Source organism: Paroedura picta, chromosome 3, assembly GCF_049243985.1.
Source record: "Paroedura picta isolate Pp20150507F chromosome 3, Ppicta_v3.0, whole genome shotgun sequence".
NCBI lineage: Eukaryota > Metazoa > Chordata > Lepidosauria > Squamata > Gekkonidae > Paroedura > Paroedura picta.
The window spans coordinates 11986646-12010530 of NC_135371.1; the positions used below are offsets into that span (position 1 = coordinate 11986646).

A 23885-nucleotide genomic window follows, 5' to 3' on the forward strand; every position below is an offset into this window, starting at 1 on the left:
GCAGGTAAATGAGGCTTGTGTGGCAAAGTTCCTTCCCTCTGCAAGGTGGGGAGGGAGGGGGGAGTGCAGTCATGCTTTTCCCTGGATACTTGACATGCAGGGATCTGTAAGCAAATATTTTCAAGCATGGGAGATAGATGCTGTCACCTGCTAATGTTTGGATTTCAGGCTAAACTAACAAGACTGCAGCTGACAGTAAATACACCTTCCATCTCCTTAGAGGCTGAGGGTTGCCAGTCTCCAGATGAGACCTGGGGATCCTCCAGAATTAGACCTTTCTCAGACTATAGGTATAAATTCACCTGGAGAAAACAGGTGCTTTGGACTCTGTAGCCTTGGACCCCACTGTCCACCCCAGACTCCATTCCCAAGAGTTCCCCAACCTGGACCTGGCCATCCTACAGATGCCAGTGGGGGCCTGGAAACCCTACTTAGAGAGTACAGTCTGAGTTATATGAAATGAGAGAATGAGTATGCATGATGCTTAGCTAGTTATATCGCAGCATATTGTTAGTGGTAGGAACATGAGAGCCAGCTTGGTGTGGTGATTAGGAGTGCGGATTTCTAATCTGGCATGCCAGGTTTGATTCTGCACTTCCCCACATGCAGCCAGCTGGGTGACCCTGGGCTCACCACAGCACTGATAAAACTGTTCTAACCGAGCAGTGATATAAGCGCTCTCTCAGCCTCACCCACCCCACAGGGTGTCTGTTTTGGGGAGAGGGAAGGGAAGGCGAATGTAAGCCTCTTTGAGCCTCCTTCGGGTAGAGAAAAGCGGCATATAAGAACCAACTCTTCTTTTTCAGTAATATCAAGGCTCTCTCAGCCTCACCCCCCTCACAGGGTGTCTGTTGTGGGGAGAGGAATAGGAAGGCGACTGTAAGCCGCTTTGAGCCTCCTTCGGGTAGAGAAAAGCGGCATATAAGAACCAACTCTTCTTCTTCGGTAATATCAGGACTCTCTCAGCCTCACCTCCCTCACAGGGTGTCTGTTGTGGGGAGAGGAATAGGAAGGCGACTGTAAGCCGCTTTGAGCCTCCTTCGGGTAGAGAAAAGCGGCATATAAGAACCAACTCTTCTTCTTCAGTAATATCAGGGCTCTCTCAGCCTCACCTCCCTCACAGGGTGTCTGTTGCGGGTAGAGGAAAGGGAAGGTGAATGTAAGCCCCTTTGAGACTCCTTCAGGTAGAGAAAAGTGGCATATAAGAACCAACTCTTCTTCTTCAGTAATATCAGGGCTCTCTCAGCCTCACCTCCCTCACAGGGTGTCTGTTGCGGGTAGAGGAAAGGGAAGGTGAATGTAAGCCCCTTTGAGACTCCTTCTGGTAGAGAAAAGCAGCATATAAGAACTCTTGGTTTGTTGCTATATAAATGAACCAAAGAGCACCCTTAAGCTCTCCCAAAAACAATCTGATCAAAAACTTTTACAGTAAATCATACTGTCCTATTATGTCTAACCTCTGACCTAAACTGATGTTTGTACTCTCTTACCTGCAAATCTGTAAGTCAAAAACAGCTTGATCTTTGGAATTTCACATTGAACAGGAAAATGCAAGTCACAGTTTGTGGTTTGAATGTAAGAGAAATATGGTTCGTGACAAAAATGGAAGCATTTGATGCTTAAGTTTAAAAAAAAAGAGGTAGGGAGATGGAAACTGAACTCTCCCAGGTGCTGTTCATGTAGCGATAAACTCTTATTTGCCATTACATCTGAGATGTACCCCTGTTACTGTCACTCAAAGTAATTTATCTGTATAAATTGGCATGACAACTTTAACCAGTAAACAAAACAAAACGGTTATTAATCTGTTTGTGAATGCAAACCATTATAAACTTTTATTATTACATCAGCAACCTGAAAAATGATACAAAGAATCCATTCTCAGTCCATTTTATAGTCTACCTGTTTGCCTGGAGCCATTCCTTTCTACTGATGAGTGGGCAAAAGTCTGTTACAAACCTGAGATAACAAGCTTGCTTGAAGTAATTTTTCCTTTCCTCCTCCTTCCCTGAAGAGCAGTGGTCCCCAACCTTTCTGTGGCTGGGGACCGGCAAGGCATCGGTCCGCGCCCGCGCAGACCGCACCCACGCGGGCCACGCCCCCACACCGGGCCGCGCCCGCGCATCGAGCCGCGCCCCGCGGGCCGCGCCCGCACATCATGTTGCACCCATGGGTGCGGCCCGCACGGGCGCGGCCCGGCCCTGATTCCCTCTCCCCGCCCTCCCGCAGTAAGAAGCTTCCCGGGCCGCAAGCTTGCGGCCTGGGAAGTTTTTACTGCGGGGGGGGGAGGGAGCCGCGGCCCGCAGGTTGGGGACCACTGCTGAGGAGCACATGGTACATTTGGGGTGGGAGTGAAGGGTTCTCGCTTGTTGTACCCTTCTCACTGTGTTGTGGACAATGCCCATCTCATCCAAAGGTCCCTTGCGAGACTTAAAGCAGCATCCTGACCTTGTTTCAGAAATAATTTCCTTTGTTTTGTAGGTTTTCCGTATCAGGCTCTGCTGAAGAAAACAGCTGTGTTACGAAAATTGGGAATATGTTTTTTTCTGAAAACTGTGATAGTCGAAACCAGTGGATATGTGAGAAAATTGCTTTCCAAATCTGAGCTGTGATACCGAGTCACCTGTTGGAATGTACCATCTCACTGTGACTGAGCAGTTGGCTGTTTACCTGCTATTCAGGCTACAAATTTACCAAAAGCCCACAGTGCTTTCTCTCTCTCTGGCATGCTTCTTATTTCCCACCCACTCTTGTCAAGAACCCTGATTCGTTTCCTAAAGGTACACAATTAGAAATAGGAAAACGTCTCTATCAAAAGTGAACAACTGAGATTCGGTTTTTGGGAAGAACTGCACGGAGCACCATTCAAGTCCAGGTCATCTGTACATCATCAGATCAGCGGTCTCTCTTTTCCAGCACCTGTCTCACACAGTGGCCAACCAGTTTTTCTACAGGACGAACAGGTGGCATCGCCAACTTCCAGCCAAAGCCTGGATATCTCCTGGAATTACAACTGCTTCCAGAGTTTAGAGACCAGCTCCTCTGGAGAAAACGAATAGTAAACTCCATGGCATGACATCAGACACAAGACTTCCCACCACAAGGTCCCAGGGAAACATACAATCGCCCTTCATGGGTCAGCAATCCTGGAGATGCTTTCTTGGCCATGTCTTGCAGGCTCAGGGAGATCCACTGGGCTCTAAGATCACTTGCCTAAGCCTTCTGGATCTGGGCCTGTAGAGGCTTGGTCAAGGGTGAGGCTGCAAATGTCTCAGGAGCCAAGATTGCAGCTGCCGGTTTCCTGGACAGGGCATTCACTCATTTTTTTCTGGGAACCTGGGATAAAATTAACTGGAAACAAGAAAAGAAAAAGGACCACTGGATCTATCATTGTTACAAATTCAAAATGTACAGTATTTTAAAAGGCTGACGGCTTTTTCAGTTTTTACCAGTGGTAAAACTGAGAAATTATGGGAACACTGAAAAACCTCTATGATTTTTCAACCTTTTGGAACAAAAGTGTTTGCAAGACAAAGTTTTATTCAAAATCTGTAGTATGAACATCCGAATGGAAGACAATCTACAGAACTTGATTCCTATGTGTACTGTAGACACAAGCAACTGTATTCTGATAAACTCTGATGTTGAGAAACTACTTCTGTCAGCTGTGTGTCTGCAGTCAGGACGACAACATTTTCAAGATTTTTGTTTAAATATAAAAAAAACCTTGGCTAGACCTCATCTGTAACCGCTCCGCAGAGCGGTATAAATAAAACGCTAAGGGGTGGGGAGGTGTTCGCTTTCCGGGGTGGGGGAGGCAACGATTGGCCCCTGGCCCCAGACTGACAAGCGGAGGGCCCAGTCGGGAGGTGCAAAGCGCCTCTCGATTGGGCCCTTCACTTGTCAGTCTGGGTCCAAGGGGCCAATCAGCAGCCAAGCACAGCTTGCCCCAGGACTGACCAACGTGGGCCACCTTCACCCCTCGGCCGCCATTCCTGCACTGGCCGCTGGGGGGATGTCACAGATGCGGTGGAGCTGTCCCTGACCCCGGCAGAAGCCCTGAGGCAGCTGGAGAGGCGGGCGGGGGGAATTCTGCCGGTCCCAGGAAGAGCCTCACCACGTCGCAGACCAGCTGGAGGGACCTGCTCGTCCACCCGCTGGAGGGAGGCGTACCTGCTGGTTTGCGGGCGTTGGCGCCTTCTCCCCCCTCCCCCAACCCGAAAAGAAGAAGAAGAGTTGGTTCTTATATGCCGCTTTTCCCTACCCGAAGGAGGCTCAAAGCGGCTTACAGTCGCCTTCCCTTTCCTCTCCCCACAACAGACACCCTGTGGGATGGGTGAGGCTGAGAGAGCGCTGATATCACTGCCCGGTCAGAACAGTTTTATCAGTGCTGTGGCGAGCCCAAGGTCACCCAGCTGGTTGCATGAGGGGGAGCGCAGAATCGAACCTGGCATGCCAGATTAGAAGTCCGCACTCCTAACCACTACACCAAACTGGCTCTCTCTGGGGACCACTGCTGTAGGAGATGATCTGCTTACTGTCTGGGTCACTCTGCTCTGGATGCCATCTTCCACCCACCAGGGGGAGGAAGATTGGCTCTTTCAGAGGCATGGCAGGACATGGCCCTGCTCACTGCTGAGACACTTCATGGCCAGTACACCTCCTGGAGAGCAGGAAGAGAAGGAAGATGGCCCTGCTCGCCAGCTGACCTCTCCACTCTGGCCACTGTCTCTCACCCATAAGAGAGCAGGGTGAGGAGGGCAGGTCCCATTTGGCGTGGAGAAGGTCTAGGTTCCTTGCCTGGCAACTCATTACTAGGATCAGGTAGCAGGGTCTTTGAATGACCTCTGCCTGACACCCTGCAGAGCTGCTGCCATTCTCAGTGCCATTATTAACTTTGATGGACCAAGATGTTTAGCCCATACGAAAGGCATCCAGGAAGGCCATAGTGCAGGCCTCTGAGCTAGTGCTCGTTGCCTTCCTGAGTTTAATGGGCTTTGCCTCTAGTATATTATAATCTGCATGGATCATTGCTCAGAGGACGGGAACCGTATAACAGAGGAAATACCTTGGCCTCTGAACTCTTCCTCACACCACCTCTGACATGCTCTTGCCTCCTGAAGGTTGGCATCGGCCTTTGCTTTAAAAAAAATAGTGATGAGGAAAAAGCAGTGAAATTAGTTGCCAACCACTAAGGGGAAACAAATTTCCTCTACTGAGAACAAGCTTAATGTGTTAACATGGGTAGCCAAATCTTGTTGTGGTAGGAAGGTTAGTAAGACACAAACATCCTATCCCAACGGGAGGTTCTTAACATAGAGTTTCAAGCAATTCTTAGAATTACACAACAACATTTCTAGGAACGACCTTGAACTCTATGGTAGGTTAAAAAAACTTCCCGTAAATCGACAAAGCCCTTTTTTACTTCTTAATTGTTTTCCCACTGTTACTTTCAGTGGCAGTAGGCAATGGGGCCTGGGGATGCCACACCCTACAATTAACTAATTACATTCAAATTTTTCTTTACAGAAATTAAAATGCAGAATAATTAATCATAATAAGGCTACTTTGTATTCCATAGGAACTGCCTTACCACTAGCACCTAAAATAGTTTTCATTTGTCTCTTAATCTTGAGCCTCTTATGTAAAATTCCCTGTGTGTTTTCAAATTCAAGGTTGATTCTTTTTTTCAGTTCACTTTGAGCGTTATTGATGCTTACTGAAAAACTAAGGCAAATGGAAAACAAAATGACATGGAAAGTTTTTATGTATTAAGGGAACTCATAGGTAAAAATACATCTTTCCTTGGAGTTCTGTTTGCTTTCATGTCACTAACATTGTGTAGTGTAGCTGTATTTAGATTTTGCGACCCTCTATGTCTGGTTCCGGAGAAAAGAGAGTAGTCACAAAGCATGCTAAATGTATCCGCAGGGCCTGTAAAACGGAGCTCTTCCGCCAGGCCTACGGTGAGGCTGGGCGGTGAGGAGGATCAGCCCCCCCCCCATGAAATCTGGCGGTAGTGAGTGAGTACTACTTTCCTCTACCTCCCTGTAGCTCAGGTGGCGGAGACTCAATGATTAGTATTGCCATCTATTGTTGTTATTATTGTTATTGTTTAATGGGTTATTGTAATTTTATGTGATTGTTATGGATTTTAGGGGAGGGGTTTTTATGTGACCCGCCTCGAGCCTTCAGGGGGAGGCGGGATATAATAATAATAATAATAATAATAATAATAATAATAATAACAACAACAACAACAACAACAACAACAACAACAACAATCCTTGTTTTATCTGCTTCTTCATCCTCCTTTTCCACTTCTTCAGCAGTCTCTGCATTTCCTCCAACTCTTTTAAACCTTTCTAAAACTTATCTTGCCTTCAAGACAGATTTATCTTCCAGATGGTGTTCCAGATGGTGTTCTCGACCGCATTGTTTCTCTGCTTTCTCTGAAACATCAGAAATCCCCACCAGATGTCCGGCTAGTCACTTTATGGAGGAGTTCTTATGACTTGCATAAGCATCATGGTGGCTGCAGATCCAATTCCTTGGTATGTAGCAACGTGAAGGAACAGCAGAACCAGAGTGCAGAAAGGCACAATCTCCTCCTCCTTCTTGCACGTCCAGCCTACAACAAATGGACAACACAGGTCAAGTCAGGCTAGACGTTTTGCTTTTGCATGGGCAGGAGGAAGCATTCCAAGCCACATAAGCAAGGAGCTGAACCATTTTTAAATGGATTTCTGTTCCAGCATCTCCTGATCCCCCAGTTCAGACATTAAATGGACAGCCAAATAAAACAGACTTTCAAGTGTCACTCTCTAGACCAACAAAATGTCTTTAGCAGACGTGTTTAAGGACAGCCAACAGCCCAGCAGAACCAGAAGGCAAAAGACCCTCACAAACTGAAGCAGGGACAATTTACAAGCAGACCAAATTTCTCTGCACACAGAAGACCGGCCAATCAGGCAGAGGAGTTCATATTTGCTTTACTCTCTGGCAAGCTATTCGGTTCTGTACAATTTTCGTTCACAGGGGAGTATTCAGACCGTGAAGTACCACACTTGCAGCCTAGAATGGAACAATCCAGGAAAAGCTTTACCAGCTGACTGTGCTGAATTTGCGACCAGTTTATACATTCAGCATAATTAAGTAGTCAAAATGAGGAGGGAGGGCAGAAACACAAATAGTCAGAACAGGAGCCTGGACTATGAAGGCCTGACTTGCATTGGTCATGTCAGTGAATGTCCCTAGCCCCCAGCAAAAGCTGCTCTGCTCTGTGCCTAGGAACATCTGGCTTCATCACCATCAGTTTCTTTGGATGAGCTGGGTGAAGGGTTGCAGTACACGCTTCTGTTCACTGGGGGGCCACCAGACCACATGTGCTCCGACCTTCTGTGAGCCAGACTAAGTCACAAGTACTTGAGCCCACCACTAAATTCTGTCGCCATTTTAAAATGTTGTAAGGGCCCGATCCTGATTGGACCCACTGCATGACCTCCCCCCTCCAGGCCTTTTTATACAATGATATATCGTTATATTCAATTGCTGATTTGTTTTTTTTTTAAGAAAGAAAACAGCTTTAACCGCAGGGTGAAAAAAGGGGACAGGGAAAATCCAGACTTTTCCATTCACATGGCAGCCATCCCAGATTTTCTGCAATCTTTCCAAAAAAATCACAGCAAATCAGGCTTGGGAAGGTTTGGGGGGAAAGTGGGGATACCCTGGGAGGGGAACAAATGTCCTCGTCTGACACCTTTTACAAATCCTTTAAATCAGGGGTAGTCAACCTGTGGTCCTCCAGATGTTCATGGACTACAATTCCCATGAGAATCGTAGTCCATGGGAATCGTAGTCCATGAACATCTGGAGGACTACAGGTTGACTACCCCTGCTTTAAATGAATAAAAAGGGAGTGGGGAAGATTACAGCTCAGTGGCAAATGCAAGGTTTCAGGTTTGATCCCTGAAATTTCCATTCAAAGGATCCCAGGAAGCAGGGAACAGGAAGCACTTTTTGATTATGAAAAGCCACTCCAAAGCAGAATAAGCAATACTGAGTTGGATGGCCCAATGATCTCATTGGAATCAGGCCATAATATAATTCTGAAGTGAACGTCAGAAATAGCATGGATCATCTGAAATTTAACGAGATGACTTGTTGACGATAATTAGAATAAAGAAACTAAATGGGCTACTGTATTTCGTTATTAATGTGCTTAATTACGCTATCAGTATGCCTTGTGTAAAACTGAAGAGACAGACATCAGGCCTTCCTTGGGAGTTTTTAAGACCTGCTTAGCCTATGCATGACCAGAATAGGAAGGTTTTTTATACTCTGCATTTCTCTATCTTAAGGAAGAAGTGCTAGTTTTTTACAACCCGAGGGCGTCCCAAAATGAGGTAGCTGAGGCTGAGAGACTTCTGAGAGAACTGAGAGAACTGTGACTGGACCCAGATCATCCAGCTGGCTGCATGTGGAGGAGCAGGGAATCAAATTCAGTTCTTCAGATTAGAGGCCACTGTACTCTTAACCACTACACCATGCTGTTTCTCATACTCTGACTAATCTTGACTGCAGTCTAGACTGTTTAAATTTGGCCAAAATGTGGTTATTAGGTATTCCTGTGACTTTGGTTATTCTACAGAGCCTTCTTCCCGATATTTCAGCTGGACCCCACCCCCCTCCCGTATTCCAGCCTCCTCCAATACAGCTTGGGGAATTTTGGCCAATAGTATTACAATAAAACCTGTATATAAATAACATATGACTTGATCTTAATCCTAAGCAAACACAGACAACTATAGACTTTATTCCTTCTCTCAGGAGATTCAGCTATCCACTGAGAAGGGCAGACCACCAAGTGGTGACCACTTCACAATTCTTGCCTCAGCGTGCTGAAAGGGAGAAGAGCAAAAACTCACGTGCCGCTTAAGCCTGTCCCATCTGCCCATTTCCATTGGCGGTCGGGGCCCTTCCGGAGGCCAATCCAGTGATCAGAAGAGCACTTGAAACGCATAACGAACGCCTTTGGAGCACACACAGTCAGAGTTATAACAATGTCTTCAGAATGACTTTCTAACCCCTTGTGCAGACAGCTAAACATATTATCTAATACTGATCAATGGCCATCCCCCACTCGTGCAGATCAAAAGAAATGGCCGTTTTGGAAGGTGGACTCTATTGTGTTATATCTGGTTGAACTCCCTCCGTAGGCTCCGCACCCAGATCTCAGGTAATTCCCCCACCAAGGGTTAACAACCTTGGTTCTACCTCCTGGCCAGACAGATGCAGCAACAGTCTCAGAGGTCATCCTTCTCTTGCAAACTGTAGGCAAAATAACATCTATACCAAGAGTGGTTTCTCAGAGGAACAGGCTTCCTCAGGAGGTGGTGGGTTCTCCTTTTTTGGAAATTTTTAAGCAGAGGCTAGATAGCCATCTGACAGAGAGGCTGATTCTGTGAAAGCTCAAGGGAGTGGCAGTGGATGAGCGATAGGGTTGTGAGTGTCCTGCATAGTGCAGGGGGTTGGACTAGATGACCCATGAGGTCCCTTCCAACTCTTTGATTCTATGAATACCTCATTTCCTGGCTGGCTTTGACTTCAATAAATGCAGAGTGGGAACACAATATTTTTTTCAAGGTTGGTTTAGTGGGAGCATCACTGCTTTTACATTTCACAATTCAGTACAGGTTGTTGTTTTTGTTGTTAAAAGGGGGTCATTTACTCTATGAAATAGTTTTCAAAATTAATACGTTTGGCATTCTCTTATTTTATATGCCTGTAATAACTGTACCTTGTTGCAGGGGGTTCTCTATGATCTCAGCCTCTCAAGCACCCCAGGTGACCAAAGGAGAATTCAGGCCTCTCCCCTCCCAAATCCTCTGTACACCTGCTTGGATCCAAACAGCTTTTCCAGCTGGCAAGGAGAGAGCATCTTCTAACTACCAAAAAAGCGGTGCTCAAATTACTGAGACCTGCATGCCCAATGCAGGTGGGAGCAAGAAAGGAACTAGGCATGATGAAATGACAGAGCTGCCTGGATCCCTTTCTATCTACACCCAGCAACAAAAAATGGTGGTCCAAGAGTGAAGAAGGAGAGTTGCTGCTGTGTCTGCTTATATCAAGGGTTTCTTGTCTGCTACCACCAAGGCCTGGACATTTTTTCCTGACATTGTAAGGCACCCTTTTGCAACTTTTTTACTATAGTGCTGAACTATTTTTCAGGCTCTGAAGTACCAGGAAGCAATGTCAGCTGGCAACACCATGCTACCACACATATACCCACACATGGAAGTGGGAGGAGCCTCAGCCAGCCATGATTTAAATGGCTGGGGTTCCTTCCCCTCTCACCCCCTCCAGGCCCATCATTGACTACTTTGGGATGGGGGTCAACCTGCCCAAATAAGGTAGATATTTTTTTTAAACTAAAATAAAACCTTTTTCTTTCACAGGGTGGGAGGGCTCTCCCTGACTGCCATTTTGAAAACCCTCATGCCGTGGTACTGTATGACAGGGGTCCTCAACCCCCGGTCCGCGGCCCGGTACCGGGCCGCAAAGGCCATGGTATCGGGCCGCCAGCGGCTGCTCCTGCCTCCCCCCCCCCCGCAGCGAGAGGGGGGAAGAGGCAGGCACGGCCGCCGGCACGCCAGCAACACAAACGTGCACGCGCATGCGTGTTTGCGCCCCCTGCTGGCAAAAACGCACACGCGTGGCAGTTCTGTGCAGGCGCGTTAGCGCCACCTAGTGGTGAAAACGTGCATGCGCGGCAACTGCACATGCACATTTACATGCAGCTACGGCGGCTGGGCCGCCGGCTCTCTTCCACCCTCGGAGGTGGTCCCCGACTGCAAGAATGTTGGGGACCGCTGCTGTATGATACCTCAGTACCATGGTTGGGAATGTGCTGTACGGAATGATCTACTCCCACTCCTAAAAAGTTTATTTATGTGCATGTTTTGTTCTCACCTTTTCTTGCTCATCCTCGATCACAGCCAGGGAGGAATTATAGGAAACGCAAAAGCTTTGGCCAGAAGTCCAGTTCCTTCCTTCTTCTGAGAAAAAATAGCATTTCCCTCCATAGCCGATCCAGCCAGACGGGCATGCCGGTCCACAGGGGGAAGGGACATCCATTACACAGCACTGCTGTTGAGCTTCCTTCTCTAAGAATGGAATTGAGTAAGGCATTTTTTGAAGCAACGAGCCACACAAACAGGCAAACAGATCCAGTAGCTTGCACCATCCTCTCAAAGCCGCCGCCCACCCCCCCGCCCAAGAGATGCTGCCAATCTTCTCTTGAAAACCCTCCAATCAGGAGGCTTCACAATTCCCCAAGGAGTTTGTTCTGTGGCTGAACTGGGCAGCTTCAACAGAGGCAGGCATACTCCCAAGCGTGGGATCGGCCTTTCAAATAACCACACAAAAGGTACTGCCTACTTGCCTGTATTTATCTGTGTGTGAATCCAACAATTACAGACAGGCTTTCTAGAATAACCTCTGTGTAGATTTGTATATTAAGGCCTCTTATATACAATCCATCCCACCTGGCCGACTCTCTCAAAATTCCTTTTGATTTTATATATGTAATAGTATTGCATACTATTAAAACCCACGTTTTGCTTGTGCGGCTTCCCCAGAGTAGCCTGCTTTGAATCAAAAGGGATGCTACAGAGATCAAGTGTTAATAACGTCGCAGGGACCTGTTATGCCCATCAATCTCTTCACAGCCCAGTCCAAGATTACAAAACTGTAATCTGCTTTAGAAGATTACTGGAGATCTATGAGGTCCATCCCCTTGCGTTTGATCTGTGAAGATTTGTGAAGGAAGGCAATGAAGCTATGAAATGAAGCGAAATGGGCAGGAGGTATAGTTGCCAGCCCTGGGTATGGAAATGTCTGGTGAATTGAGGTGGTGCAGCCTAGGGAGGGGAAGGGTCTAATAAGCAGGGCATAAAGTCGCAGAGTCCACCCTCCGAAGGAGCCGTTTTCTCCAGAAGAACTGACCTCTGTAGTCTAGAGATGAGTTGTAATTCCAGGAGATTTCCAGGCCCCACCTGGAAGTTGGCAACTCTAACTGGAGGTTAAGGAAGTGAAGAGTAGCAGAGGAGAAAGGCCATGGCAACTAAAGCACATCAGAGAAAGGAAAATCGTGAACAGAAGGAACAGAAAGAGAAGGCATGCCAAGGCCAAAAGCGGTCACGGAAGCAAGCTGTTTGAAAGCTATCTAATTTCCCACTTCTAAATAGCGCAGCACAGTACATGTGACTCTCCCCCTCGTGACCTGTACAGTAAGTGGGGATCTACTGTGAACCTATTCTTAGGGGCTGAAATACACACAATGGCCTTTTTTAGAAGGAATGAGAAGAAAGATAAAAAACATAACTCTGTCTTGTATCTATTGAAGTAGAGTTGGGTTTTAGACCCTGCTTTTTGCTACCCAAAAGCGTTTCAAAGCGGTTTACAATTGCTTTCCTTTCCTCCCCCCACAACAGACACAGAGGTAGGTGAGGCTGAGAGAGCTCGGACAGAACCGCTCTGTGAGAGCAGCTCTAAGAGAACTGCGATGAGCCCAAAGTCACCCAACTGCCTGCATGTGGAGGAGCGGGGAATCAAACCCAGCTCTCCAGATTAGAGATCACCGCTCTTACCCACTACACCAAGCTGGCTTGGTATTGTTGATATTATTGGGTAGTCCATTCAGTATTTTTTAAAATCATCTTTAACAAGAAACATAACCACCCTGCTATGGTCCAAATGTTCAGGGACTGTACCCCTTAGGGGTCCTTCCTACCAAGCTTCAGGCAGGTAGGAGAAAGCGTCCTCATTTTACAGGCCATCTGATTTTCCCCTTTGTAACCGGGCAGCCGAAAGGCCAAGGGAAAAGCTGCCCAACTTCAAAATGTTAATTAATCAGCTAATTCCTACTGAGAGTCACAATGCGGCTGCCCAAAAATTCCATTGTGGAACGGCACAAACACAGACCCCAAAACCCACGTTAGGTTTGAGCTCCATTCCAGATTTCACTCAGCTTTCCTGGGGAACCTCTTGCAGGAACCCCCTTTTTGAGTCTCTGTTCTCAGACACTATAACTGAACTGCCTGGGAGGAGCCTTTACAGCAGCTTCCCATCCTTCTAATCTGACCTGGTGACAAGCATACAGCATTCCTTATCTAGAAGGAAGTGGCTAAAAAAAAAACAATGTCCAAACAGCTGCTTCCCTCAAATCGCCCCTTCTCCATCTGCATTACAGAGTCAGCTGAACCACTGAGTAGTGCAACACGATGAGACAACAAGAAAGAGAAGCACGCCAGGCCTGCAGTGCCGAAACACCACACAGGCACACACCCAGGGCCCAACTGCACGCCACATGCAAATGCATGCAAGAAAATCCAGGCAAGGAAAAAGCAGCTTCAAGAGGAAGGAGGTCTGCTTGTGGGTATTTTTGTTACATCGGTTTGTTGGTAACATGCAATGCAGCCCAGGAGAAGGAACATACAACTTGACAGTCAGCGACATAAACTAAGTGACCCAGTAGCTTTGACTCAGCAATTCAGGTCCATGGGAAACACTCATGGCCCAGATCAGTGGTCCAGCATCTAGTTTCACACAGTGACCAAGTGGAAGTCCTACAACCAGGACATAAAGGCCCAGGCCTCAGAATCTCTTTCCTACGCAGGCTCAATAAGCATCTGAATGAGGAAGCCAAGTGCAAGGGAGAGTCTTATGGAGTGCAGGAAGCCACAGCTGTCCCCGCCCACCTGGTTCCTTGATTATCTGAGTGAAGAAGCCAAAGAGAGACAGTTTTCAGGCTGCTCTGGAGGTGAACTGGGCATGAGGAGCCAAACTGGAGGAGCCAAAGAAAGATTTAAATATGTGTCCACAACATAGCTGTGAATCACACAGAACCAAAGACTAGGAATGGAGTCAGAAAACTCACCTGGTGACCTAACAAGAAAGCCGATTAGGCTAAGGATGATCAGGAGAAAGATGATATTGAGGACATTTGAGATTGCTTCCCGTGAAGATCTGCAGAAACAGTTCTGGAAACTTCCTGGAAGGAAACAAGGCAGAAAAACAACGCTTGAGGCTGGTAGTGATGGAAGGAAGGAGAATGTGAATGTGATGTCTTTCTACTCTGGCCACGTGAACAAATCTCCTAACTTGCAGAAGCTTTGTCCATGGTGATATTGGTTGCTAAAGCTTGTGTGTACTGCGAGTCTTTGGATCTCCTGACAAAAATATGCAATCTATCACTAAAATCTACTTCAGGACTGGAAGGCAGCTAATGTAACTCCACATCTTCGAAAAAGAATTGCTTCTTATATGCTGCTGAAGGAGTCTCAAAGCAGCTTACGTTTGCCTTCCCTTTTTTCTCTCTCCACAACAGACACCTTGTGAGGGAGGTGAGGCTGAGAGAGCCCTGAGATTACTGAAGAAGAAGAGTTGGTTCTTCTATGCCGCTTTTCTCTACCCAAAGGAGTCTCAAAGAAGATTAACAATCGCCTTCCCTTTCCCCACAACAGACACCCTGTGGGGGAAGCGAGGCTGAGAGAGCCCTGAGATTACTGCTCAGTCAGAACAGCTTTATCAGTGCTGTGGCGAGCCCAAGGTCACCCAGCTGGCTGCAAGTGGAGGAGGAGTGGGGAATCAAACCCGGCCAGCCAGATAAGAATTTGAGCCTCCTAACAACCACACCAAGTTGGTTCCAGAGGAGATCCAGGAAATTACAGGTTGGTCAGTCTAGTGTCAATATCAGGTAAATTGATGGAATCAGTTATTAAGGACAGAATTAGTAGGCACATTGATGAACAAAAGCTATTGATCAGAATCTGCATGGATTCCATAAGCGAAGATCTTGTATTTTTAGAGTTCTTTGAGGGAGGGAACGAATGTGGGGACAAGGGTGACCCAGTAGATGTTGTTTACCTTTGGATAAGGTAAACCTTTGGATAAAGTACCACACCAAGGGCCCCTAACTAAACTCAGCGGTTACAGGACTAGAGGACAAGTCCCCCTTGTGGATTAAAACTGGTTAATTATCAGGAAACAGAGAGGGAGTATAAATGGGCAGTTTTCCCATTGGAAGGTGGTAAGCAGTGGGGTACTGCAGGGCTTTGTACAGGCCTGGTGCTTTTTAACTTGTTCTCTAGCAATTTAGAACTGGGAATAAGCAGTGAAATGGCTTAGTTTGTAGATGACACCAAGTTGTTCAGGGCAGCGGAGCTCAAGAGCCATCGGTCAGACCTGGGCGAAGGTGAGTCAATGTGGCAAATGAGGTTCAAGGAAGGCAAGTGCAAAGTAAAGAGTCAGAAATTCAAGCTATAAATAGACATTGATGGGGTCTGAATTGGCGGTAACAGACCAGGTGAGCGATCCTTGGAGTTGTGGTAGATAACTCGCTGAAGATGTCAACTCAGTGCAATTGCAATTAAAAAGGCAAATGGTGTGCTGGGAATTATTAGGAAGAGAACTGAAAACAAATCAGTCAGTACTCAGTATTACAATGTCCATGTATAAATCCATGGTGCAGCCTTATCTAGAATACTGTGTGAAGTTCTAGTTGCCACGCCAGTTCTGGTTGCTGCTTCAAGAAGAGATTGGATAAACATTCAGCAGACGTCCCCGAGTGGCTATTAGGGCCTATTCTGCACACATTGGATAATGCACTTCCAAAGTGCTTTTGCAGTGAGATTTTCCTGTGCAGAACAGGATAATCTACTCCTAAAGTGCATTGAAAGTGCATTATCCAACGTGTGCAGAATGGGCCTAGACAGAGAATATAAATGGAGCACTCTGTCTGGGGCTCTGGATTTTTGGTGCTTGGGGGGAGGAGGGGCTTCTGGAGTTCTGGCCCTGCTTGTGGACCTCCTAGTCGTTCCTGGTTTCAAGCTGCTGTGTTGGACAGACCACTTCTAAATCTGTCACCATAAGTCAGCCGTGACTTGATGGCACCTTCAGCTCCATGCAGACTAGAACTTTGGGAATGGACAGACCATGTAAACTAGGGGGCTTTCCGCACCGGGATCCTTGTAGCAAATTGTTTGCTGAACGAAAAATCGCCATTTAAAATAGTGCAATTCGTCATTATGCATACCTGACTTTGTAGTGGAATCCAGTTGCGTTTCTATCGTTTCCCACAAGCTTCCGGTCTCAGCAAAAATCGCTAGAAAGGAAGCGCTATTGCCGAGCTCGTCCCGCCCCTGGCCGTCAAGCAGCCAATGGGCAGCCGTTAGCATGCTCCCAAACAGCCCCTTTCCCTTTAAGAAAGGTTTTTTTTAAAAAAAACACACCCATTGCAACGAATATGTGTTGATTCGTTGCAACGGAGAGACCCATCAGCTGGCAGGTGTGTTTGAGCTGTCGTTTCATCGTTGCCACGCTCCCCCCCAAGTGAAAAAAAAAAAATCCCCCCCCCCCTCACGGGCCCGATTTTCGGCCGAAAACAGTGTAAAAAATAAAGGGAAAATACATCAGCAAACGGGCTTCTCTGTTGTTTGTGCTTAGTGACTAAGTGGGGAGGGACTGAAGCTGGGGAAGCCTCTAAACAGGCTTGCTGGTGGGTTGAACTTCGCTCGCTCGGAGAAAAAAAAATGGCGATCGCTTCACCGGAAGATTAGAGGAGAGAGCCAGGGGGAGGGACTTTGTAGAAACCACAACAATGGTAACGCACAGAACTTTCCCGCTAGTGTTGCAGATGGGTTGCAGGAGTGTAGCGCTTTCCGGAGGGTGAATCCACTTTTGGGGATTTCCCTGAAAGCGCTACAAGGAAGCGCTTTTTGCGGATCGGTTTCAGGTGTGTGGCAGATTGTCAACGACGTTGTGCATAATGGCAAATCAGTAGCGTTTTCAATTGGCAACCATTGTGCGATTTTGAAGGCGTGCGAAAAGCCCCTAGATTTACAAAACCTGGGTAGAATTGCCTTGTTCCGGTACTATTGCTCCTACTTACCACGCTTTATTCTTTCAGATATCTTTATGGTTTCAATATCTTCTTGTAGATTTTCACAAGCAGGATCAATTCTGTATTATAAACATAACGTGAGAAGAACCAATTTTGATCAGCACATAAGACTCATCTAGTCCAGAATTCTTTTTCAAACAATGGCTCGAATATAGTGAAAAGGGGATGGGAAGGAGCTATAACTTGAAGGTTTTTAGCAGGTTGTAGGGTTGTGAGAAGCAGTGCCTCTCAGGTCTCTCATGTCAACCAGAACCAGTTAATTCTTGTTAATGGTATTTTAATTGTTTCTATTATTCATTATGTGCACCCAGGTTGAAAGAAAGGTGCATCAACGCATACGTATTATTAGCCCTGAAACATAATTTCTTGCTACTTCTATTTGATTTTGTTCAACCCCCCCCCTCCCCCATCCAGTCTGCACTGTAGGCCAACAAAGACTTATTTTTGCATTAAGCAGTTCCCCAGTCCTTCAACAGCAAAATTTTGTCTATAAATCCAACTACTTGCCCACTTCATATATATTAGAAACCATCATTATGGTCTTACTGAGTTTGGCTATGAACTCACTTTTCACCGGTTATCAATTTCCCCATTGCCCAATTCCATTTGTTTTGCCCTGTTTTCTGCCCTTGTTTCATCATCCTCATTTGAGCACATGGTCTATGTTTTACAGCAAGCCCACCTGCCTGATGTGGTGTCGTCTTGGGTTCTCCCTGGCATGTTTCCATCTAAAGCAGGGGTAGTCAAACTGAGGCCCTCCAGATGTCCACGGACTACAATTGTAGTCTGTGGACATCTGGAGGGCCGCAGTTTGACTACCCCTGGTCTAAAGCATTCATCCGTCGACTAATTGGAGGTGGCCCCCCCCCCGGCCCTTTACTTCATACCCCCCGGCCCTTTACAACACACTTCGGGTGTCCTTGTCTCCCATCACTCCCAGATGGGACTATCTCGTTGCAGAGAAACAAGCTCAGGGTTCCCATTGATTTGTCATTGTCATGAGTTAAAATTCCCATGAAAATAAAATATTCCTTATGTTGATTGTTGTGGCGTGTCTGTATCTTATTTGGAAGGGATGTTTAAACATTACCATAGCGATCAGAGAGTGTTAGGGCACTGGTTGAGAGTAGAGGAGTAAACTACCCCCCACCAGGCCTCAGTAAAATAGTCAAGCGTTGAGTGGTCCCCGGTGATAAAAAGGTTGGGGACCACTGGTGTAAACTACAAGGTCCTGATTCTGTCCTCAGCAGAGACACCTGGTGGCCGCAGAAGAACAATAGTTGTTGCCAAAGGGCATATCTGGACATGTACCCCCCAAATCCACCTGAGTCTTGTTTCGGATGAGAATGCCCATTTCCTTTTGAACAGGGAAAAAAGAGCAGGGGTTTTTTTCCCAGTCAGTCTGTCTCTGTCTATCTGCCCGTCCTCCACCATCTTGTAGCACAGGGGTAGTCAAACTGCGGCCCTCCAGATGTCCATGGACTACAATTCCCAGGAGCCCCTGCCAGCGAATGCTGGCAGGGGTTTATGGGAATTGTAGTCCATGGACATCTGGAGGGCCGCAGTTTGACTACCCCTGTTGTAGCAGCTTCCTGCACTTTGCTGCTGAGGGGGCAAGCAAGGAAGCTTTGTGCTTCTAGCATGTTTTACTGCAGTCTCTCTGGGTGTGCAACAGAGTGGAGCCTTTAAGCAAAAGGGGAGGGCATTTTCCTTCTACTCCTTGTGACTTTTGCCAGTGCTTCCAGACGGGTTTACAACATCTGGGCAAGTGCAAAGGTCCACTGGGATCGCAGCCAGATTCCCAACAGATTTGGTAGCAAAAGATACGATCTGGGATGGTGTTTCCCCAACAGCCCTCATACTCAATGTATAGAATCATAGAATCATAGAGTTGGAAGGGGCCATACAGGCCATCTAGTCCAACCCCCTGCTCAACGCAGGATCAGCCCTAAGCATCCTAAAGCATCCAAGAAAAGTGTGTATCCAGCCTTTGCTTGAAGACTGCCAGTGAGGGGGAGCTCACCACCTCCTTAGGCAGCCTATTCCACTGCTGAACTACTCTGACTGTGAAAAAGTTTTTCCTGATACCTAGCCTATATTGTTGTACTTGTAGTTTAAACCCATTAGGGCGTGTCCTTTCCTCTGCAGCCAGCAGAAACAGCATCCTGCCCTCCTCCAAGTGACAACCTTTCAAATACATGACGGCTATCATGTCCCCTCTCAGCCTCCTTTTCTCCAGGCTGAACATTCCCAAGTCCCTCAACCTGTCTTCATAGGCCTTGGTCCCTTGGTCCCTAATACAGCACCTGCCGGGCTCCTTACTGCGTTTCAGATGCTTTGCTGTGAGAGCTCCTTTCTACTGGCAGACTTCTCTCCTCGATCATTGCTGTCCACAGACAAAAGCCCGGGCATGAAGGACCCTTCCTCATAAAGCCTGTGGAGGGTGTGAGGTTTATTGTATCTTCAAAAAGAACAGCCTGTGGGGAGAAAAAGACAGTAGCCCATTCTTAATCACACTAAAAAAGGTAAAGGTATCCCCTGTGCAAGCACCGAGTCATGTCTGACCCTTGGGGTGACGCCCTCTAGCGTTTTCATGGCAGACTCAATACAGGGTGGTTTGCCAGGGCCTTCCCCAGTCATCACCGTTTACCCCCCAGCAAGCTGGGGACTCATTTTACCGACCTCGGAAGGATGGAGTCAACCTTGAGCCGGCTTCTGGGATTGAACTCCCAGCCTCATGGGCAGAGCTTTCAGACGGCTGCCTTCCCACTCTGCGCCACAAGAGGCTCTTCATCCAATCACACTAGCCAGTGGCATAAACCTCAAAGAGGCTAGAACTATCAGCAGCTACACAAGACAATAAGATGGAACCCCACCATGTTCAAAGGCAGTATTTATTATTTACTTATTAGAGACTTCTGTACCGTCTTCCCAGCAAGCCACTAAACAGAAGTCAGTTTTACTCAGATTTATCTACTGCTTACACTCCAGAAGCAGTTCTGCTTTTGAAAATTACTCACACGCTATCCAAATAGATTTGTTCCTCTTCCACCAGCAACAGCAGTCAGCAAGAGTTTTGAGGCAGTGGAGTGCAGAATCGAACCCAGCATGCCAGATTAGACGTCCGCACTCCTAACGACCACACCAAGCTGGCTCTCAGCTGACTATCCCACGCTGAGACTGATTATGCACAGGCCCACACAGCTGCCACTGAGCATAATCAGTCTGAGATAAACATCCGAGCTTGGATCTTTGTAACCAGTTTCCCAACTGATGAAGGCAGCTGTGGGGGCTTTTGAAACCTTGAAGACAGATAGTTCTGTCACGAAATGACTGACATGGAGCGTCTGTGCTGTGGGCTGCTGGGTTGTTCCAAGCCAAGTGTCCTTCTGCAGCGGAAGGAACAGTATGCAAATAAATACGCCTCTTCTAAAGCAGTTCTGCCAAATAATGAGATAGAAGCAAGCTGCAGGTTGGCCCAAGAGCCGAGGGAAATGCAAAAATGACTTGTTAAGATGCTGGCAGGCAAAAGGCCGAGGGGAAAGACAGTGGCTGCTTGCTGGCTACTGAGGAGGCTCCTCAGGGGAGGATAGGGCAGGTTATAGCTGCTCTTCAGAGAGGTAGGCAACGCCATATGTTGCTCAGTGCCCTGAGTCAGCTTCAGCATAGGGCAGTCTATCAATTCAAAGAAGTAAAACAAGAATAAATACATTATACTGACAATCTTAAATGGACTACGGGGAACGGCAGAGGACAGGAAGGCCTGGAGGATCTTTGTCCATGGGGTCGCGATGGGTCGGACACGACTTCGCACCTAACAACAACAACAATTGGCAATCTTCGCAATTAGCTTCCTCTGCAGTGTGGGCTCCAGCTCCTGGTTCTTAGTGAAGGTGGGGCCAGAGGGAGCTCTAGGTCTACCACCCCCCTCCTCCATAATTGTGCTCTTGCGTCTCCCCGGCTTCTAAGATGGAGGAAGGAAGTTCCTGCCGTGCAAAACTGTCAGGTGTGCTGCCGCCTGGGGTGCTTCTGACACCCACTGCAGGAAGCTTCCTTTCATCCTGGGAGCCTCTGGCATGAGCTTGTTCTCTGCCCGCTCCGGGATTCCCATGACAACACAAGGACAGTGTGTGCAGCCTTTGTTTTCAACCCTCTCCCATGTTTGCAGTGAAAACAGAATCTCATTTTCATCTGTACATCTGGTGTCGTTTCCCCCACCGCCTGATATGCAAAAGTCTCTGTCTTTTCGGGAAGGGCCCTGCTTTGGTGGTTAGGGGATCAAGCGCTGGGCCATCCATTTTGCTATTGGTGAGGATAAACTGAGGGGCCCATAAGGAAAGGTGAATATTTCATCCCCCACCTCCCCAAACTGCCTTTTCTAGAATTCTATATGACTGGAAGGTAGGCCTGCCAACTCCTGCTTGGAAAGCACCTGGAGGTTTTGGGGTTGAGCCTGTGGAAGGCACGGAGAGGGGAGAGGAGAGGAGAGGAGAGGAGAGGAGAGGAGAGGAGAGGAGAGGAGAGGAGAGGAGAGGAGAGGAGAGGAGAGGAGAGGAGAGGAGAGGAGAGGAGAGGAGAGGAGAGGAGAGGAGAGGAGAGGAGAGGAGAGGAGAGGAGAGGAGAGGAGAGGAGAGGAGAGGAGAGGAGAGGAGAGGAGAGGAGAGGAACCTCAGCACTGTATAATGCCAGAGAATTCACACTCCCAAGCAGCCATTTTCTCCAGAGAAAATGATCTCAATTGTAATCCTGGGAGATTGGCAAATTTATGAAGCAAGGTTGTCTCCCGTGTTTGCCCCCCCCCCCCAAAAAAAAACCTCAGCTTTCTGGGCCATATAAAGAATACAAGGGAAGCCAGGTTGGATCAGGTCCATTTAGTCCAGCACTGTGTCACACAGTGGCCCAAGCTCAGGAGCCTTAAGGAGGTCCACCAGCAGGGCCAGGACTCGAGAAGCCCTTCCCCTCCCATCATCCCCCAAGCACCAAGAATACCAACTAGCCAGCTTGGTGTAGTGGTTAGGAGTGTGGACTTCTAATCTGGCATGCCGGGTTCAATTCCCTGCTCCCCCACATGCAGCCAGCTGGGTGACTTTGCGCTCGCCACAGCACTGATAAAACTGTTCTGACCGGGCAGTGATATCAGCGCTCTCTCAGCCTCACCCACCCCACAGGGGGTCTGTTGTGGGGAGAGGAAAGGGAAGGCGACTGGAAGCCGCTCTGAGACATTCGGGTAGAGAAAAGCGGCATATAAGTACCAACTATTCTTCTTCCTCTTCTACTTCCCCAGGCATAGTGTTCCAACTATCCAAGTGTCCTTCCCTTGGGTTATTCAAAAGCTTGGGTGCTTTTGACCCCCTTTTCTTCCTCCTCTAGGAGCTTACATTGGGGTATGGGCTGAATAGAGTTATACTGAGATTCTGCCACATATTATGCATTTTATTTTTGATTGTAATTTCTGGTTGTGATTTAAGTGGAAGTTTTACCAGGGGTTTTATACACATTTTGTAACCCGCCATGAGCCTTATTTGGCGGGTAAGAAATTAAATAAATAATAATTAATAATAATAATAATAATTAGTAGTAGTAGTAGTAGTAGTAGTAGTGGCTAATAGCCACTCATGGACCTCTGCTCTCTATGGAGCCATATGGAGGTCTATTTAGGATTACCCTGAGAGTCATTTATAATTGTAAATACCATATATCTCTCTTAGCACTAGTTTATATGTTAACTATATCCCAGATACGTTGTCAAATTACCCCCAAAAGCTTGATTTGATAGAAAAATAAGCCCTGCACATATTTCAGTCGTTCCTAAATGTCCACACACTCAAAACATCCCTTCACCCAACAGCTTCAAGCTTCCAGGAAATTTTACATCTCCAAGCTGAAATTGTCAGCACTTTTGTTTTGGCTGGGTGGATCTAAAAGTTTTAAAAAGTTGTAAAATAAAATTTTTTAAAAAGTTGTAAAAGAACAGAGAGATGAATTAGTTTCGTGAAAACTACCAATAGGGGTATTAAAAAATTCTCCCGACAGTCTGACTCTCAGGGGGTATGAGGGACACATACCTGCTCAGGGGCAACTTGGTCACTCTCACACACACACAGACTCCATTCCTCTCCCCACTTACTTGTTGGCTTCCCAACCTCCTCCTTGGATCCTCCCCTTCCCCCCTAGCAAACACAGACAAAGAAATATACACAGAGACATAAAGAGACTCCCTTCCCTTCTCCCGTTTCCCCCTTTACTTGTTGGTTTCCCAAGCTCCCTCCCTCACAAGCAATAGGTAAAGGGGGAAATGGGAAGGGGGAAGGGTGTGTGTGTGTGTTTGCGAGGGAGGGAGGGAGGGGTCTCTGACCAAGTGACTCTAAAGTCAGACGGTCAATATTTTTATTGGGGCAGGACAGGTTGCATCACCTCCCATTCTTAATAAAGCATCAAAATAAGCTTTTCTGAAATCCAAAAATGTAGCACAGGAAGAAAGTAACTGGAGCAAAGCAATCTCCCACCCTCCTCTTTTGAGTGCTGGTCGGAACTTCAGCGCTCCAAATCAACAGCTTTCCTCTCCACCATATTGCTCAGGAGAAGGACTACCTATGGGTGGAAAGAGACTCCGTTATTTATATGCATGGCCCAAGAAGAATTAACGGAAAGGCAACTTACGTGGCGTCACTCCAAGCCTTATCTGAACAAGTCACTGCAACTAAACTTCCGCTCTCCTGGCCTCTGAGTCATATCTAATTCCAGAGAAAAACAATGGGAAGTCTTCCAGGCCGGACCGCCATCTACTGGATAATCAAGGGTACTTCCAATGGTAAATATTGGAAGCAAAGCACAACTTACAACATACTCTGAGGCTGTCGTAACTCTCCTTTATCCGTTATTCAACTGATGGTCTTTGTCTCAGCCTGCCCTTTTCAGCCTT

At 47.2% G+C, this 23885-nt stretch overlaps 1 protein-coding gene across 1 annotated transcript; it reads right to left on the bottom strand.

Moving 5' to 3' along the window:
• Positions 1–1811: 1811 nt before the first annotated feature.
• Positions 1812–23492, bottom strand: LOC143831527 (C-type lectin domain family 2 member D-like). Its single transcript, XM_077324576.1, has 9 exons — positions 23470–23492; positions 19286–19440; positions 16952–17022; positions 13940–14053; positions 10972–11165; positions 8928–9031; positions 6382–6631; positions 5069–5140; positions 1812–3351 (listed from the first exon to the last, which is right to left on the bottom strand). The coding sequence occupies exons 2-7, from the start codon at positions 19390–19392 to the stop codon at positions 6490–6492; spliced, it is 732 nt and encodes a 243-aa protein (XP_077180691.1). The 5' UTR covers positions 19393–19440; positions 23470–23492; the 3' UTR covers positions 1812–3351; positions 5069–5140; positions 6382–6489.
• Between the last annotated feature and the right edge of the window lie 393 nt (positions 23493–23885).

Bases quoted from the DNA above. Each gene is read 5' to 3' on its own strand.
- LOC143831527 (XM_077324576.1), bottom strand. From the start codon at position 19,392: ATGAGGAAGGGTCCTTCATGCCCGGGCTTTTGTCTGTGGACAGCAATG. The intron at 14,054-16,951 runs GTAAGTAGGAGC...GTTTCCTTCCAG, and splicing joins ATCTGAAAGAATAAAGCGTG to GAAGTTTCCAGAACTGTTTC. The intron at 11,166-13,939 runs GTGAGTTTTCTG...TTCCATTCTTAG, and splicing joins CTTTCTTGTTAGGTCACCAG to AGAAGGAAGCTCAACAGCAG.